This window comes from Triticum urartu, chromosome 2 (assembly GCF_003073215.2).
Source record: "Triticum urartu cultivar G1812 chromosome 2, Tu2.1, whole genome shotgun sequence".
Classification (NCBI taxonomy): domain Eukaryota; kingdom Viridiplantae; phylum Streptophyta; class Magnoliopsida; order Poales; family Poaceae; genus Triticum; species Triticum urartu.
In genome coordinates this window covers 530,318,229-530,338,137 of record NC_053023.1, presented here as the reverse complement: position 1 = coordinate 530,338,137, position 19,909 = coordinate 530,318,229, and the positions used below count along the sequence as shown (strand labels likewise).

Genomic DNA, 19,909 nt, shown 5'->3' with positions numbered 1-19,909 from the left:
AGCTTTGCTAGAGCTATGGATTACTGCCTAATTGCATGTGTGTTGCAACGGTAGCGTACATATTCTGATGGTTCAACATCTGTCTCATATATACCTTCACCCATTATCTCTGCCTCTCGAATCCAATCTCACAACCTATGTCAACGCCCCATCTTTGGCAGCACTCGTAAGAAAATTTGGTATTATTCTCAAATGTTATACACTAATAATGGATTAGGCATGACATATGGCCTTATATTTTATTTTCTTGTTATGTGGGAAACGTAAAGCCAGGAGTACTATTTTTTAATTTGTCAAATGAAAAAGGATTAGTTTCCATATTAGTGCAAGATCCTACTAATTAGAGATAGATACGGGTGAAAAAACCAACAAGCGAACTGAGGGAGGAAATGAGTAAGACAAGAAAAGAAAAGTACCGATTCGGTTTAGATTATTCCAGGTTCAGGTTACTCTATGTAAGATGTTCTAGCATCCAATATCTCAGCAAATGAACATTTCTCCAAGCTTATCTGTTTTAAGGGAATGAGTAGGACAAGAAAAATAATACTGATTTGGTTTGTATTATTGCAAATTACTTTATGTACGTTGGTATTTTGTTTCATGCCGCATCAGTTGACATTAGGGAACAATCTAGTATACTAAAATGAGGGTCGGTAGGGGGTCTGTATACCATAATACCATCCGTAATAAGTCTAGCTTTTTTGAAACTATAATATGCTAACCACAATATACCCTGCGGCCTGCGCACCAATGATTTGAGTCCGTTCACACTCGCTACTCGCTATACATTATCGTACGTACGTTTCACAGGCAGTTGACCTGGCTGTCCTGCTTGGCATCTCCAGCAAACCTCCTCCAGTACCAATGCTTGGCCCACACCGTCCTCATGGCCTCCAGCGGCACGCCTTTGGTCTCCGGCAGGAGCGCCGCCATGAAAAGCGTCATCAGCAGGACCCAGCCGGCGTAGAAGATGAATATCGCGTACTTCATGGCGCAGAGCAAGGTGATGAACACCTGCGTCTGCGCGAAGGAGAGGCTGAGCGCGATGGAGACGGTCATGGCCTGCCCCGCCGACCTGATCTCCACCGGGTAGATCTCGCTCGGCACCACCCACTTGAGCGGCCCCCACGACATGCCGAAGCTGCACGTGTACAGGCACATGAGCACCAGCACCCCCTTGGCGTAGTTCCGCGCCATCGTCGTTGCGTGCTGCCTCCCCAGATGATCCGCCAGTATCCACGCCACCGCCACCTGGCAGAGCATCATTGCTACGCCGCCGGCGAGGAACAAGAACCTGCGGCCGGCACGGTCCACGACGAAGGTGGACACGACGACGGCGAACAAGTTGACGAGGCTGAGTATGACGGAGCCCAAGATCGCCTTCTGGCTGTCGAACCCCACGGTCCGGAACAGCACCGGCGAGAACACGGTGATGACGATCATGCCGGTGAGGTCGAAGAAAGTGGGGATGGCCACCATCATCACCAGGTAGTGCCGGCACCCCTTGCCGCGCAGCCGCTCGAACGCGCCCTCGTCGTTCCGGCGAGCCTCCTCCACGGCGAGGACGATGTCCTTGAACTCGTCGCCCACGTCGGCGTCCGCCCCGCGGATGCGCTGGAGCGCCGCGCGTGCCCTGTCGGGATCTCCGCGGAGGACGAGGCTGCTGGGAGTGTCCGGGACGAAGAGGGCGCCCAGCACAACGACGATGGCCGGCACGCCGGCCAGGCCGAGGGAGACCCGCCAGCCCCATCCCGGGATGCGGTTGGTGAAGTAGTTGGCGACGGTCGCTGCCACCGTGCCGATGACGAGGAAGACGTGGTAGGCGCTGGTGAAGGCGCCGCGCCACTTGGCTGGCGATGTCTCGGCGAGATACAGCGGAGCCGCCTGCGGTCAACGGACCCATGTGTCATTGCCAAGTGCCAAAATGTTTCAACTGAATGAAAGATGGGCCGTGCTGTACAAGTATAGTACGAACAAGGCCTGCATACGAATACGGTCATCTGTTGCTGGGCTGGAGCTGAAAATGACACAAAAAATAAAAATGACACTGGATACCTGCGCTGTGAACCCAACGCCGAAGCCGAGCAGCATCCGGCCGATGATGAGCATGGCGATGTTCACGGCGGCGGCGTTGACAGCGGAGCCGGCAAGGAACAGGGCGCCGCCGGTGAGCATGACGGCCTGGCGGCCCACCCTCCTGGTCACCCTACTAGCCACCAGCGACGACAGCACGCCGGCGATGTACAGCGAGGAGGTGAACGCCGTGAGCATCTGGTTGTCGTACTTGCAGTAGGCGTCGCGCTTGGCGCCCTTCATCCCCTTGAGAACCTCCGGGAAGAATTTCTCGAGGAACGACTCCATTTGCGTGACGCCGCCTGAAATTTCACCATCAGCTGACTGTATTTTTTGTTCATTTGCAGCAGAGAGCGCAATCACGCGCGCGGCGTGTGCGAACTAAACCGATTTACGATATCCTGATGACACTGATATCAGTAACGTTGAAAGCAAAAGGATATAGTTTATGTTTCTGTTGTTGCAAACGTCACGCGTATCTGCAAGCGTATGCACGTTGCACGATCACAAGAATTGTACTACCTACAGCGACGTACGTCCAACTATCGAAAAAAAATCTCGAATATTGGCATATGTGCTTATTCTAATCCCTTTTCTGTCCTGCGGTCCTGCTTAATTAAGCATCACAGTGGTGGACTTTTAAGCATCACAGCGGTCCTGCTTATTCAAGCCACATGGTAGTTCCACTATAATACAGTATATAGCAGCTATGGCAAGTTGACGGTGAAATTTCAAGCATATATTTCTCTCAGAAATGTGGACATTCACTGGCATGTAGTAACTTTCGGCATATATTTCTCTCAGGAACATCGACCGCTGTGACAAGTTGACAGCACCAACAACACATCCATGGAGATTTCCAATAGCGTCAGGGCAGAAAACGTGCATGAAACAGCTATGTTTTCAAGCACCTCCCGGTTCCATGGATCGATCGATGATTGGATGTCTGGTGTTGTTGTTTTAGTTGTACAGCACTAGGGAACGAGTGCTGTCATCTTTGTTTGCCGCTACTGTTGCTTTGTTTGTTACCTGCACGTTTACCTTGTCCAAGTTATATGTTGGTGACACAATTTAGCTAGCTCAGTGGGCTGCTCACTTTTGCTCTCTAGAACCTTCCTGCTACTGTTGTAATTGCGACAATGCTCAAGTACCCCAACGTTGCGCTGCTGATGAGACATATCTTGCGTATATCGCTTTGGTAGTGGATTCCAGTGTCGATAATTGATATGGAGAGAGTTTGTATGGACTAGGTTTCAAGGAATCCAAACCACATGGTAATAATTGGTACTGTATGCCTTATCCAACGCTTTTTCTCTCCCCATTATACCTGTGCAGGAGGATGCACATTCCAGGAGTAGGGGGGCAGGCTGGATTCTCACCTAGCTATTATAGTGAATGAAATCTCTACTAAAAAGTGAGTATTATAGTGAAATGCTTTTGGCTGGTGCATACAAAGGATGGCGCGAAAAGAGGCTACGCTCTAGGGCATGGAGATAAGCAAGAGCGCGAGTGCAGTTGATTCCTGCCTTGCCTATGCAGTTGGCTAGTTGGTAGTACGTGCTGGATGCCATATATGTCCTCTCTTGCAGCTTTCATGTGAGGCAAGGAAGTGAGAGGTTGATGGTCTAAGATTCTAGAGCTACACCTCTTTTTTATTTATTCTTTATGTCTTATTTTATTTCGCGGGGAAGAGCACCTCCTGGTGAAAGTAACACGACTGCCTTTATTTTCTTGTTCACCTCCTGGTAGTACTTTTGTTTTCTTCTGATGATAGTGGAGCCCGGTCCAATATGGATAGGATGGGGAAACAAATTGTGTATGCTTTGACATCTTGGGTCAAAACTGAGATTGGTCGTCTGTTCCGCTGAACTGAACGCCGTTATTAAATGGTTGCTGGTATAGGGCTCATAGTGGGAGTAAGTTAGACTAATGGCATGCATATGACACACTAGTCTAAGTTACTATCTTCATAATGCAAAGTAACATACTAATAGTATCATATATGGCTTTATTTATTAGTTCGTAGACTCATCTTGTCTTGGAAAGCGTTATGTTACAATAACATATTATGTTACCACCTCTCATTAATTACTTGCCACATAAGCAGAATTTTCTCGAAGTGCGCTATGTTACTACTCCCTCCGTTACGGTTTAGAAGGCGCGCTTGGAAATTCTCTGGAACCTAGGTGGTTATCTATTGGTTGTGAGATGGGCTAAAAAAATAGCATTCACACTACGCATGCATATAGAAATAGTATATATAGAAGTACTAATTAGGTACTAGAAATAAATGCAATGCGCCTTAAACTTTGTCTATTATGAAAACACACGCAAATTTAACTATGCCTTCTAAACTGTGACGGAGGAAGTAGCTAAGTTACTCCCATTATGACTAGCCCAGGGACAAACGGCACTGAAAAAGAGGGACTAAATCAATCCTGAGAGACAGACGTGCACATGCAGTTGGTTGGTGAGTATTTACTCCGGAGTATAGACATAGAAGTGTGTGCCCATCTACCACTTCAATACGTAGTATAGCACCAGCACGTACAACATGATAAATTGTTTAGGACCTAACAGATTGACGGGCGGATCATAATCCTTCCCAAAAGAGCGGTAACTCTCCAGCTTACTAAGAAAATCCAAAATTTCTTGATTCGAAAGAAGAAGAAGAAGAAGAAAAAGGCCCCCAACTTTCTTTATTTAATTCAGCAGGAGTTCTTTTTTTGGACAAAGATTCAGCAGGAGTTCTGATGTCGCGGTAATTCAAAGTAGAGGAGTAGTAGAAATACTGAAATCCCACGGAGAAACTAAACCCATATGACTTGAGCTGCACTCATGCCTTCTAATTATGGAAGGTCGTCGAGAAGCCATGCATAAACGCAAGAATTTCTTGTTCAGAGCTCGGAGGATGCCCATGGATCAAGCAAAGCTCGGTTCAAGCATGTGCGCACCTGAGACGCCAATGTCGTAGCCGAAGATGAGGCCGCAGGAGGCGGCCATGAGGCAGGTGACCACCACGGAGAGCGTCACGCGGCCGCCGCCGTAGCCGCGGATCCGGTCGCCGCCGGCCGCCGGGGCGAGACCTCCTCTCGCCATTTTGCGGCTGCTAAGCTGAGTCTTGGATGGTCAATGGGTTGGGGTTTGGAAGGCACAAAGGCAAGAGCTAGAGGGTCGCCGCTATTATATACGGGTTTGACAGGAGTACATCCAACCGCGGGGTATTAGCTGGAGCCTGGAGGTGGCACCGAATGTATGCGGCGTATACATGCAACAGATTCAGTAACGCGCTCTCAAAAAACAGAACAGAAAAAACAGATCGAGCAAGGCGCTCTCAGAAAAGAAAGAAAAAAAACAGATCGAGGCTTGGGGAAAGCGACATTTAATAGGAGCGGAGTAAGAATAAATACTAGTAGGAAGAATGGGAAGGCAGACAACATTTAGCAAAGCCTACCTACCCACCCCTCCCGCGTCGCTCCCACGAGCCACTGGGGAAACCCTAGCCGCCGTCACACCTCCCTCCCCGATCTTCCCTCCTCCCCACCGCCGCCAAGAAGCGCCGGTGTCGGTGTCTGCGAGGCCTTTCTTCCTCTTCGCTCGTTCACCGGCGGTTGGCGTGGGAAGACCGGTCGAATGGAGGCGTTGGGCTCTAGTGTGGCGTAGTGGCACAACGTCGGATGCTCGAGGTGGCGGCGTGTCGGTGACCTGGCGTGCATGTGCGGTCCGGCGGCGGCAGGATGGGTTAGAATAGGCGGCGACGTGCATGTCGGATTACCACCAGATCCTCCTAGATCTGGAGTCTGGTCAACAACGAGCGATGCGAGATGGCGATGGAGGCTTGTATGGGTCGCTGTTTGGGGATGCTCTACTGTGGTGAGGTGGTGGCCTCTCGAGGCATGCCGTGGCTCGTTGGCATTGCGACACTCATCGGTGGTTGGGTGGGTCAGGTTGGGTCGCGGTGACAGTTGGGCGCAGCTCTGGCATCGGCTCGTCTACGACCGAGTCATGCGGACGCTCCTGGAGTTCATCGAAGGCGGAAAGTTGTGATTAGTCTGGTACCTCGCATCGTTGGGCGTGTGGCTGGAGCTCGCCATGTGTGGATTCGGACAGGGATCGTGGTGGGCCGTCACAAGGGGTGACGGGGAGGCTCCTATGCGATCCGGCCACGCATCACCGACACAGGGGGCGTCAGTGTGGATGTGGTCCGCTCCTGCACTTTCACTTTTTCCCCGGCCTAGTTACTCCCGGTCCCCGGTCGGGCTCTATTGGTCAATGCTTCGCCCTAGCAATGGAGGGGCTCTAGGACGTCTTGTATCCAGGGCGACGACCATGGTGGTAGGAGACGCGATGCTCGTGAGCTGAGCCCACGACCTAGGTGCGAGATAGCTACCATGGCCACGAGGGTGGCATGGTGGATGGTGTTTGGCGTTCCGTGATAGTGGTGCGACAGATGTCCTCGTGACTGGCCACACCTTGGCCGAGGGTGAAAACCCTGACTGGCTTGGCCAGACCGACTGAAAGGCGACGTCCGTGAATGTCGTCCACTTCTTGAAGTCTCCATCGTGGTTGCTCCTTGTCCTTTGTTGTTCTCCTGGTGAAATTATTGATCCTTTGGATCAGACGATGGCAGCGCTTCGGTATCGTGATCTTCCTAAAGATACCGTCTTGGAGCTCATGGTTTGTTAATATTCAACCCCGCCTCCCCGCGATGACTTTTCACGGTCAAGGGCTCCGTCGACTCCATAGTGTTGCCTAGTGTCCATCTATTGTTTGCTTAGAGTCGTATAAGGTGATGTTGTTGATCTTTGGCATCTTTGTATCTTGCCTTTTGTGTGTGCATTGTGTTGACGTACGGTGTGATGGTGGTCATTGCTTTACATTTAAACCGGGACGAAAATTTCCCGATAAAAAGAATTAGCCGAAATAGATAAAGAGATCATAACGCATATATGATGGCAAATTTTAATAAAATTGCAGTACACTTTCTAACTCGAGAGGACTATCCAAGTGATTTTCCAAAGACAAGCTTGTCCGTTGCTCTTTGACTGAGTGACATGCGGGACTCCTGTACATGAGAATGACACAAGCATAAGCACGGGAATGACATATCCTAAAATTCAACTTAGGATGAAATATCCACATTACAATGGAGCTAAAAAGGCAGTTTAGCCGTTTACTCATCTTCATGCTAAAGTGAGCAGATGTTCTCCATTGGAAAGGCGCTTTGACTTTTGATTTGCTCCTTTACAAGTGGATAGCTAGAGATCTATTTGGACATCATTACTGTGAACGAACCTAATTCTCAGATAAATAATTAAATATCTATATCGATTTGAAAAGAGCGAGTTGCTGATATCCAACAGGAAACGTTTCGCATCGGCGGACCGACTGGAAATTGTGCTGGTCGCGCACGGTCGTCATGCACGCGCATCCTCAAGTGACCCCACCCATCGCCCTCCTCCTTCAACTTACCTTATCTCTTCAGATAACCAGCGACCAGATCCACTCATCCACACATCTCGCATCGCAGCCATTCCCTCCGCTTTGCCGCTCGCTTCCACCTCACCCCGCACATCACCGCTGAGATCCTCTGCCACCGGCGATGCGGTGCCTGCCGGCCATGGTCACCGCCTCCTACGTTTTTCTTCTTCTATCGTGTGATGGCCACGGCTGCGCCACCACCCTTTTTCCCCGTTTGATGAAGAGAAATGCCACCTTTTTTCCCCCTGTGCTAGAACCAGCGGGGGAATTGCTTCAACCGGCGGGGGGGGGGGGGGGGGGGGGGGGGGGGGGTTGCTTCTACTGGCGAGGACGGTGGTGGGCGGCGAGGGCGATGGCCGTGGTAAGTTGCTGTATTTTTTTGATGGAACCACTTTTGATTTGTGCGGGAACCAGTTTTCGATTTGCTGCAACAGGGGGAAGATAGTGTTGCGCGGCGGCGGCGACGACCACCATGATTTTTGCTACAACCGACGACTACACCCGGCACGAGTGATGGAACCGGGGAACAGACGAGCTGCAACCGCAAGCTGACGAGCTACCACCGGCTTGTGTGGATGCTACAACCGTTGCGGGGCAAGCTGCAATCAGGAAAGGAGTTGTTACTACCTCGACCGGCAGGCGCGACGGCGGAGCACACGAGATGCTACAACAGTTGAGGGAGGAGCTGCCACTGTGCCCGGTTTTTTGGTAACTGGCGAGCTGCAGGGTAACCACGGTGAGTTTGTCCAGAGGGGCGGGGGAGTGCTTCAATCATGACCAGGTTTGCTGGAACCAGCACGCAAAGATGCTCCAACTAGAATATGTTCTTGTTGTACAAACGATTTTTTGATACAGCCACAATTTTGTTTTGTTGGAACCAGTATGCAAACATGCTTCCACCGGAGTTTAATTCTTTGCTGGAGCAGGGACTTTTGCTACAACCATAGCTTCAAATTGCTGGAACAAGGTTTTCAAATGATTCAACAGGGGTGGCGACACAAAGCTTCTTTTTGACAACTTTTTTTTGTTGCGACCATTGACGACGAGCATCAGCGACGAGCACGGCGGTGGCTGTCGACGGCGATAAATGGGGGAGGGCGGCAGTGCGCTGCGTGACGCGGCGATGGTGGGTGGCTGCCATGACTTGCGGTGTTTTGTTCAGATATGAATGTGAACGGGGTAAGAAGGAAGAAGGTAACCTGGATGGATGAGGATCCAACGTCTCGGAGTGGGCCAATCGGGCGGTTGGCGTGCGATCGGCCGAAACTTTGGGCCAGCGCGTCTGTGCTGATCAGTCGCTTATCCAACAAATCACATTCCGTCCAACTGCATCTATCCAACTGTCTATGTCCCTCAGGTATGTTAAGCATCTTTACACATTTTTTAGCACAATTCATTAATTAATATCATTCCTAATATAAACGCCAGGATTGACCAAGTAATTACATCCTACCTAATATTAACATGGAATTTATATCTTGCCTAATATTATATGTAACACAATAAATATCTTGCCTAATATTAATGTGATACACAATTACTAGTCTATATGTATTTATATATTTATGTCTATTTATATCAATATCTACTAGAACAATGCCCGTGCGTTACGATGAGATATAAATATTCTAGACGTCAGTACGTTATCTTATGATTTACCTGCCCATAATATGCGATTTGTGTATATAAATGTTCATCAAATTTTGTCTGTGAGTTACCTTATATTTTGATCAGAAGTGATTTACCGGCCCATAGTATATGATTGTGTAAATAATTGTTCATCCAATTTTGCCATGATTTACCTTATATTTTGATCACAAGTAAATTAAAATGGAATTGGTTTAGAAGGTACGTAAATTAAGATGATTAATTATTATACGGGGAAGGTTGGATGAAGGGGTGACGGGAAACAGGTGAAACAGGAACCTCATGTTCTTTTTAATCTACTAGAACAATAATAATGCGATTGTATAAATAAATGTTCATCAAATTCTGTCTGTGAATTATCTTATATTTTGGTTAGAAGTTTGGTAAGTAAATTAAAGTGGAATTGGTTTAGAAGATAAGGGCATGTACAATGGTGCTATCTTAGGAGTGTCATGTAGGATAAATAATGAGGCGAGGGAAAGAGAACTCATAAGAAAAGGCTTGTCTTCTCTTATTTAAGAGAAGACAAGAGATGATCTCTTAAAACAATATGTCTCACCACATTTTTAAGAATAACTAGTTATTACAGATAAGACTAAGAGATGACCCATTGTAGACATTATTTTTTGTCATCTCTAAACTACATGCAAGATTTAAGATAATACTATCTTATCAACCATTGTACATGCCCTAAGTAAACTACATGCAAGATTTAAGATAATACTATCTTATCAACCATTGTACATGCCCTAAGTAAATTAAGGTGATTGATTATTATATACATGGAAGGTTGGACGAAGGGGTGGTGGGAAGAAAGGTAAAATGAGAACCTTACATTCTTTTTAAGTAGTAAAGATCTTTCCTAATACTATATGTAACACAATAAATATCTTGCCTAATATTAACGTGATACACAATTACTAGTCTATATGTACTTATATCTCTATGCCTACCTATATCTATATCTACCAGAACATGCGATTTACCTTCCCATAATATGTGATTTACCTTTCCATAATATGCGATTTGTGTAAATAAATGTTCATCAAATTTTGTTCGTGATTTACCTTATATTTTGATCAGAAGTGATTTACCTGCCCATAGTATACGATTGTCTAAATAAATGTTCATCCGATTCTGTCGTGATTTACCTTATATTTTGATCACAAGTTTGGTGAGTAAATTAAAAAGGGATTGGTTCAGAAGGTAAGTAAATTAAGATGATTGATTATTATACGGGGAAGGTTGGACGAAGGGGTGGTGGGAAGAAAAGTAAAACATGAACCTTATGTTCTTTTTAATCTACTAGAACAATGTTCATGCGCTACAACAGGATATAAATATTCTAGTACGTTAGCATGTGATTTACCTATCGATAATAATGCGATTGTGTAAATAAATGTTAATCAAATTCTACCCATGAATTACCTTATATTTTGACTAGAAGCAAGGTACGGTGTCGCGGAAAGGGGTTAAAAACCGTTTCTATAGCACCTCGATGTACCAGTGGTTAGCGGACCTCAAGCCTTCTTTCTTCATTTCCAATGGCGACTACAATGTGTCACCTAGCTTTTTTCCATCTTTTCATTCATGTACTTCATAACCCTTTCATAGTAACGTGTGTTTGGGTTGTTCATGATATGCAGCTCTGCTCTTTGACGTCTATCTCTAAAATACTTCACCGTGCCATAGAAAATTGTTGGGGAACGTAGTAATTTCAAAAAAATTCCAACGCACACGCAAGATCATGGTGATGCATAGCAACGAGAGGGGAGAGTGTTGTCTATGTACACTCGTAGACCGGCAACGGAAGCATTGACACAACGTAGAGGAAGTAGTTGTACGTCTTCCCGATCCAACCGATCCAAGTACCGAACGTACGACACCTCCGAGTTCTGCACACGTTCAACTCGGTGACGTCCCTCGAGCTCCGATCCAGCCGAGTGTTGAGGGAGAGTTTCGTCAGCACGACGGCGTGATGACGGTGATGATGTTCTACCAATGGAGGGCTTCGCCTAAGCACTGCTACGATATGGCTGAGGTGGAATATGGTGGAAGGGGGCACCGCACACGGCTAAGGAACGATCACGAAGATCAACTTGTGTGTCATGGGTGCCCCCTGCCCCCGTATATAATGGAGGGAGGGGGGAGGTGCGTCCGGCCCCTAGGGGTGCGCCTGGAGGAGTCCTACTCCCATCGGGAGTAGGACTCCCCCCTCTTGCCTTGCTAGAGAAGGAAAGGGTAAGGGGGAAAGAGGAAAGGGGGGGCGCCCCCCCCCTTCCTTGTCCTATTCGGACTAGGGGGGAGGGGGCGAGTGGCCTGCCCTGGCCGGCCCTCCTCTTCTCCCTTAGGGCCCATGTAGGCCCATTAACCCCTGGGGGGGTTCCGGTAACCCCCCAGTACTCCGGTAAAATCCCGATTTCACCCGAAACGATTCCGATATCCAAATATAGGCTTCCAATATATCAATATTTATGTCTCGACCATTTCGAGACTCCTCGTCATGTCCGTGATCACATCCGGGACTCCGAACAACCTTCGGTACATCAAAACACAAAAACCCTAATTACGATCGTCACCGAACTTTAAGCGTGCGGACCCTACGGGTTCGAGAACTATGTAGACATGACCGAGACACGTCTCCGGTCAATAACCAATAGCGGAACCTGGATGCTCATATTGGTTCCTACATATTCAACGAAGATCTTTATCGGTCAAACCGCATAACAACATACGTTTTTCCCTTTGTCATCGGTATGTTACTTGCCCGAGATTCGATCGTCGGTATCTCAATACCTAGTTCAATCTCGTTACCGGCAAGTCTCTTTACTCGTTCCGTAATACATCATCCCGCAACTAACTCATTAGTTGCAATGCTTGCAAGGCTTATAGTGATGTGTATTACCGAGTGGGCCCAGATATACCTCTCCAACAATCGAAGTGACAAATCCTAATCTTGAAAGACGCCAACCCAACAAGTACCTTCGGAGACACCTATAGAGCACCTTTATAATCACCCAGTTACGTTGTGACGTTTGGTAGCACACAAAGTGTTCCTCCGGTAAACGGGAGTTGCATAATCTCATAGTCATAGGAACATGTATACGTCATGAAGAAAGCAATAGCAACAAACTAAACGATCAAGTGCTATGCTAACAGAATGGGTCAAGTCAATCACATCATTCTGCTAATGATGTGATCTCGTTAATCAAATGACAACTCATGTCTATGGTTGGGAAACATAACCATCTTTGATCAACGAGCTAGTCAAGTAGAGGCATACTAGTGACACTCTGTTTGTCTATGTATTCACAAATGTATTATGTTTCCGGTTAATACAATTCTAGTATGAATAATAAACATTTATCATGATATAAGGAAATAAATAATAACTTTATTATTGCCTCTAGGGCATATTTCCTTCAGTCTCCCACTTGCACTAGAGTCAATAATCTAGTTCACATCGCCATGTGATTTAATACCAATAGTTCACATCACCATGTGATTAACACCCATAGTTCACATCGACATGTGACCAACACCCAAAGGGTTTACTAGAGTCAATAATCTAGTTCACATCGTTATGTGATTAACACCCAAAGAGTACTAAGGTGTGATCATGTTTTGCTTGTGAGAGAAGTTTAGTCAACGGGTCTGCCACATTCAGATCTGTAAGTATTTTGCAAATTTCTATGTCAACAATGCTTTGCACACAGAGCTACTCTAGCTAATTGCTCCCACTTTCAATATGTATCCGGATTGAGACTTTGAGTCATCTGGATCAGTGTCAAAACTTGCATCAACGTAACCCTTTACGACGAACCTTTTTGTCACCTCCATAATGGAGAAACTTATCCTTATTCCACTAAGGATAATTTTGACCAATGTCCAGTGATCTACTCCTAGATCACTATTGCATTCCCTTGCAAACTTGGGGCAGGGTATACAATAGGTCTGGTACACAGCATGGCATCCTTTGTAGAACCTATGACTGAGGCATAGGGAATGACTTTCATTCTCTCTCTATCTTCTGCCGTGGTCGGGTTTTGAGTCTTACTCAACTTCACACCTTGTAACACAGGCAAGAACTCCTTCTTTGACTATTCCATTTTGAACTACTTCAAAATCTTGTCAAGGTATGTACTCATTGAAAAACTTATCAAGCGTCTTGATCTATCTCTATAGATCTTGATGCTCAATATGTAAGCAGCTTCACCGAGGTCTTTCTTTGAAAAACTCCTTTCAAACATTCCTTTATGCTTTGCAGAATAATTATACATTATCTCCAATCAACAATATGTCATTCACATATACTTATCAGAAATGCTGTAGTGCTCCCACTCACTTTCTTGTAAATACAGGCTTCACCGCAAGTCTATATAAAACTATATGCTTTGATCAACTTATCAAAGCATATATTCCAACTCCGAGATGCTTGCACTAGTCCATAGATGGATCTCTGGAGCTTGCATATTTTGTTAGTACCTTTAGGATTGACAAAACCTTCTGGTTGCATCATATACAACTCTTCTTTAATAAATCCATTAAGGAATGCAGTTTTGTTTATCCATTTGCCAGATTTCATGAAATGTGGCAATTGCTAACATGATTCGGACAGACTTAAGCATATATACGAGTGAGAAACTCTCATCGTAGTCAACACCTTGAACTTGTCAAAAACCTTTTTGCGACAATTCTAGCTTTGTAGATAGTAACACTACTATCAGCGTCCGTCTTCCTCTTGAAGATCCATTTAATCTCAATGGCTCGCCGATTAATGGGCAAGTCAATCAAAGTCCATATTTTGTTCTCATACATGGATCTCATCTCAGATTTCATGGCCTCAAGCCATTTCGCGGAATCTGGGATCATCATCGCTTCCTCATAGTTCGTAGGCTCGTCATGCTCAAGTAACATGACCTCTAGAACAGGATTACTGTACCACTCTGGTGCGGATCTCACTCTGGTTTACCTACGAGGTTCGGTAGTAACTTGATCTGAAGTTACATGATCGTCATCATTAGCTTTCTCACTAATTGGTGTAGTAGTCACAGGAACAGATTTCTGTGATGAACTACTTTCCAATAAGGGAGCAGGTATAGTTACCTCATCAAGTTCTACTTTCCTCCCACTCACTTCTTTCGAGAGAAATTCCTTCTCTAGAAAGGATCCATTCTCAGCAATGAATATCTTGCCTTCGGATCTGTGATAGAAGGTGTACCCAACATTTTCTTTTGGGTATCCTATGAAGATGCACTTCTCCGATTTGGGTTTGAGCTTATCAGGTTGAAACTTTTTCACATAAGCATTGCAACCTCAAACTTTAAGAAACGACAGCTTAGGTTTCTTGCCAAACCATAGTTCATACGGTGCCGTCTCAACGGATTTAGATGGTGCCCTATTTAATGTGAATGTAGCTGTCTCTAATGCATAACCCCAAAACGATAGTGGTAAATCGGTAAGAGACATCGTAGATCGCACCATATCTAATAAAGTATGCTTACGATGTTCGGACACACCATTACACTGTGGTGTTCCAGGTGGCACAATTTTGTGAAACTATTCCACATTGTTTTAATTGAAGACCAAACTCGTAACTCAAATATTTGTCTCTGCGATCATATCGTAGAAACTTTATTTTCTTGTCACGATGATTTTCCACTTCACTCTGAAGTTCTTTGAACTTTTCAAATGTTTCAAACTTATGTTTCATTAAGTAGATATACCCATATCTGCTCAAATCATCTGTGAAGGTCAGAAAATAACGATACCCGCCGCGAGCCTCAACACTCATCGGACTGCATACATCAGTATGTATTATTTCCAATAAGTTAGTTGCTCGCTCCATTGTTGCGGAGAACGGAGTCTTAGTCATCTTGCCCATGAGGCATGGTTCGCAAGCATCAAAATGATTCATAATCAAGTGATTCCAAAAGCCCATCAGCATGGAGTTTCTTCATGCGCTTTACACCAATATGACCTAAACGGTAGTGCCACAAATAAGTTGCACTATCATTATTAACTTTGCATCTTTTGGCTTCAATATTATGAATATGTGTATCACTACGATCGAGATCCAACGAACCATTTTCATTGGGTGTATGACCATAGAAGGTTTTATTCATGTAAACAGAACAACAATTATTCTCTAACTTAAATGAATAACCGTTTTGCAATAAACATGATCAAATCATATTCATGCTCAACGCAAACACAAAATAACATTTATTTAGGTTTAACACTAATCCCGAAAGTATAGGGAGTGTGCGATGATGATCACATCAATCTTGGAACCACTTCCAACACACATCGTCACTTCACCCTTAACTAGTCTCTATTCATTCTGCAACTCCCGTTTCGAGTTACTACTCTTAGCAATTGAACCAGTATCAAATACTGAGGGGTTGCTATAAACACTAGTAAAGTACACATCAATAACATGTATATAAAATATAGCATCGTTCACTTTGCCATCCTTCTTATCCGCCAAATACTTGGGGCAGTTCCGCTTCCAGTGACCAGTCCCTTTGCTGTAGAAGCACTTAGTCTCAGGCTTAGGTCCAGACTTGGGCTTCTTCACTTGAGCAGTAACTTGATTGCCGTTCCTTTTGAAGTTCCCTTTCTTTCCCTTTCCCTTTTCTTGAAACTAGTGGTCTTGTTAATCATCAACACTTGATGCTCTTTCTTGATTTCTACCTTCATCAATTTCATCATCATGAAAAGCTCGGGAATCATTTACGTCATCCCTTGCATACTATAGTTCATCACGAAGTTCTACTAACTTGGTGATGGTGACCAGAGAATTCTGTCAATCACTATTTTATCTGGAAGATTAACTCCTACTTGATTCAAGCGATTGTAGTACCCAGACAATCTGAACACATGCTCACTGCTTGAGCTATTCTCCTCCATCTTTTAGCTGTAGAACTTGTTGGAGACTTCATATCTCTCAACTCGGGTATTTGCTTGAAATATTAACTTCAACTCCTGGAACATCCATATGATCTATGACGTTCAAAACGTCTTTGAAGTCCCGATTCTAAGCTGTTAAGCATGGTGCACTAAACTATCAAGTAGTCATCATATTGAGCTAGCCAAACGTTCATGACGTCTGCATCTGCTCCTGCAATAGGTTTGTCACCTAGCGGTGCATCAAGGACATAATTCTTCTGTGCAGCAATGAGGATAAACCTCAGATCACGGATCCAATCCGGATCATTGCTACTAACATTTTTCAACTTACTTTTCTCTAGGAACATATAAAAATTAAACGGGGAGCAACATCGCGAGCTATTGATCTACAACATAGATATGCTAATACTACCAGGACTAAGTTCATGATAAATTAAAGTTCAATTAATCATATTACTTAAGAACACCCACTTAGATAGACATCCCTCTAATCATCTAAGTGATCACGTGATCCAAATCAACTAAACCATAACCGATCATCACGTGAAATGGAGTAGTTTTCAATGGTGAACATCATTATGTTGATCATACCTACTATATGATTCACGCTCGACCTTTCGGTCTCCAGTGTTCCGAGGCCATATCTGCATATGCTAGGCTCGTCAAGTTTAACCTGAGTATTCTGCGTGTGCAAAACTGGCTTGCACCCGTTGTAGATGGACGTAGAGCTTATCACACCCGATCATCACGTGGTGTCTGGGCACGACGAACTTTGGCAATGGGGCATACTCAGGAAGAACACTTTTATCTTGAAATTTAGTGAGAGATCATCTTATAATGCTACCGCCGAACTAAGCAAAATAAGATGTATAAAAGATAAACATCTCATGCAATCAAAATATGTGACATGATATGGCCATCATCATCTTGTGCCTTTGATTTCCATCTCCAAAGCATCGTCATGATTTTCATCGTCACCGGCATGACACCATGATCTCCATCATCTTGATCTATATCAATGTGTCGTCACATGGTCGTCTCGCCAACTATTGCTCTTGCAACTATTGCTATCGCATAGCGATAAAGTAAAGCAATTATTTGGCTCTTGCATCTTATGCAATAAAGAGACAACCATAAGGCTTCTGCCAGTTGCCGATAACTTCAACAAAACATGATCATCTTATACAACAACTTATATCTCATTACGTGTTGACCATATCACATCACAACATGCCCTGCAAAAACAAGTTAGATGTCCTCTACTTTGTTGTTGCAAGTTTTACGTGGCTGCTACAGGCTGAGCAAGAACCGTTCTTACCTACGCATCAAAACCACAACGATAGTTCATCAAGTTGGTGCTGTTTTAACCTTCGCAAGGACCGGGCGTAGCCACACTTGGTTCAACTAAAGTTGGAGAAACTGACACCCGCCAGCCACCTGTGTGCATAGCACGGCGGTAGAACCAGTCTCGCGTAAGCGTACGCGTAATGTCGGTCCGGGCCGCTTCATCCAACAATACCGCCGAACCAAAGTATGACATGCTGGTAAGCAGTATGACTTATATCGCCCACAACTCACTTGTGTTCTACTCGTGCATATAACATCAACGCATAAAACCAGGCTCGGATGCCACTGTTGGGGAACGTAGTAATTTCAAAAAATTTCCTACGCACACGCAAGATCATGGTGATGCATAGCAACGAGAGGGGAGAGTGTTGTCTACGTACCCTCGTAGACCAGCAATGGAAGCGTTGACACAACATAGAGGAAGTAGTCGTACGTCTTCCCGATCCGACCGATCCAAGTACCGAACGTACGGCACCTCCGAGTTCTACACACGTTCAACTCGGTGACGTCCCTCGAGCTCTGATCCAGCCGAGTGTTGAGGATGAGTTTCATCAGCACGACGGCGTGATGACGGTGATGATGTTCTACCGACACAGGGCTTCACCTAAGCACTGCTACGATATGACCGAGGTGGAATATGGTGGAAGGGGGCACCGCACATGGCTAAGGAACGATCACGAAGATGAACTTGTGTGTCACGGGGTGCCCCTGCCCCTGTATATAAAGGAGGGAGGGGGGAGGTGCGGCCGGCCTCTAGGGGTGCGCCTGGAGGAGTCCTACTCCCACCAGGAGTAGGACTCCCCCCTCTTTCCTTGTTGGAGAAGGAAAGGGGAAGGGGGAAAGAGGAAAGGGGGGGCGCCGCCCCCCTTCCTTGTCCTATTCGGACTAGGGGGGGAGGGGCACGTGGCCTGCCCTGGCCGGCCCTCCTCTTCTCCCTTAGGGCCCATGTAGGCCCATTAACCCTTGGGGGGGGGTCCGGTAACCCCCCGATACTCTGGTAAAATCCCGATTTCACCCGGAACAATTCTGATATCCAAATACATGCTTTCAATATATAAATCTTTATGTCTCGACCATTTCGAGACTCCTCGGCATGTCCGTGATCACACCCGAGACTCCGAACAACCTTGGGTACATCAAAACACAAAAACCCTAATTACGATCGTCACCGAACTTTAAGCGTGCGGACCCTACGGGTTCGAGAACTATGTAGACATGACCGAGACACGTCTCTGGTCAATAACCAATAGCGGAACCTGGATGCTCATATTGGTTCCTACATATTCTACGAAGATCTTTATTGGTCAAACCGCATAACAACATACGTTGTTCCCTTTGTCATTGGTATGTTACTTGCCCGAGTTTCGATCGTCGGTATCTCAATACCTAGTTCAATCTCGTTACCGGCAAGTCTCTTTACTTGTTCCGTAATACATCATCCCGCAACTAACTCATTAGTTGCAATGCTTGCAAGGCTTATAGTGATGTGCATTACCTAGTGGGCCTAGAGATACCTCTCCGACAATCGGAGTGACAAATCCTAATCTTGAAATACGCCAACCCAACAAGTACCTTTGGAGACACCTATAGAGCACCTTTATAATCACCCAGTTACGTTGTGACATTTTGTAGCACACAAAGTGTTCCTCCGGTAAACAGGAGTTGCATAATCTCATAGTCATAGGAACATGTATACGTCATGAAGAAAGCAATAGGAACAAACTAAACGATCAAGTGCTATGCTAACGGAATGGGTCAAGTCAATCACATCATTCTCCTAATGATGTGATCTTGTTAATAAAATGACAACTCATGTCTATGGTCAGGAAACATAACCATCTTTGATCAACGAGCTAGTCAAGTAGAGGCATACTAGTGACACTCTGTTTGTCTATGTATTCACACATGTATTATGTTTCCGGTTAATACAATTCTATCATGAATAGTAAACATTTATCATGATATAAGGAAATAAATAATATCTTTATTATTGCCTCTAGGGCATATTTCCTTCAAAAATACCCTCAATGATGGCTATAAGTGGCAATGCCCGGTTTCCTCAGAGGACAAAGTTATATGTTTCAGTGAGGTTGGTAGTCATGACACCGTACCTTGCTCCATATGTGTCATGCAGCAAGGACCACCTCTCCAGAGGCTCATGCTCTATCCACTGGCCAAAGGTTTTAATTGTCCTCCCAAGCCTTCTCCTAGTACCAGGTGGGTCAAATCTTGGCAAGTCACAAAGCCCAACAGGCTCCTCCTCCACGGCCATTGTTCCTGTTGCTAACTATGCAGCTGCTGCTTCAACATGTGCTCTCACCACTGCATCTCGTGCAGCTTTTTGGTCCCTAACATGTCTCTGCGTGCACACATTAAGTCTGCCATGTATCAAATCGTACTTCCATAGCTGGTTCTGCTTGCAGAGTTTTTTGAATATATTCATGAGGTT

The 19,909-nt window shown here is 45.4% G+C and overlaps 1 protein-coding gene across 1 annotated transcript; it reads right to left on the bottom strand.

The window, feature by feature from the left end:
* Positions 1-667: 667 nt before the first annotated feature.
* LOC125538520 (sugar transport protein MST1-like) lies at positions 668-5,416 on the bottom strand. The gene is made up of 3 exons (XM_048701807.1): positions 5,028-5,416; positions 2,056-2,375; positions 668-1,884 (listed from the first exon to the last, which is right to left on the bottom strand). Exons 1-3 carry the CDS (start codon positions 5,170-5,172, stop codon positions 805-807), a joined length of 1,545 nt encoding a protein of 514 aa, XP_048557764.1. The 5' UTR covers positions 5,173-5,416; the 3' UTR covers positions 668-804.
* Positions 5,417-19,909: the final 14,493 nt, after the last annotated feature.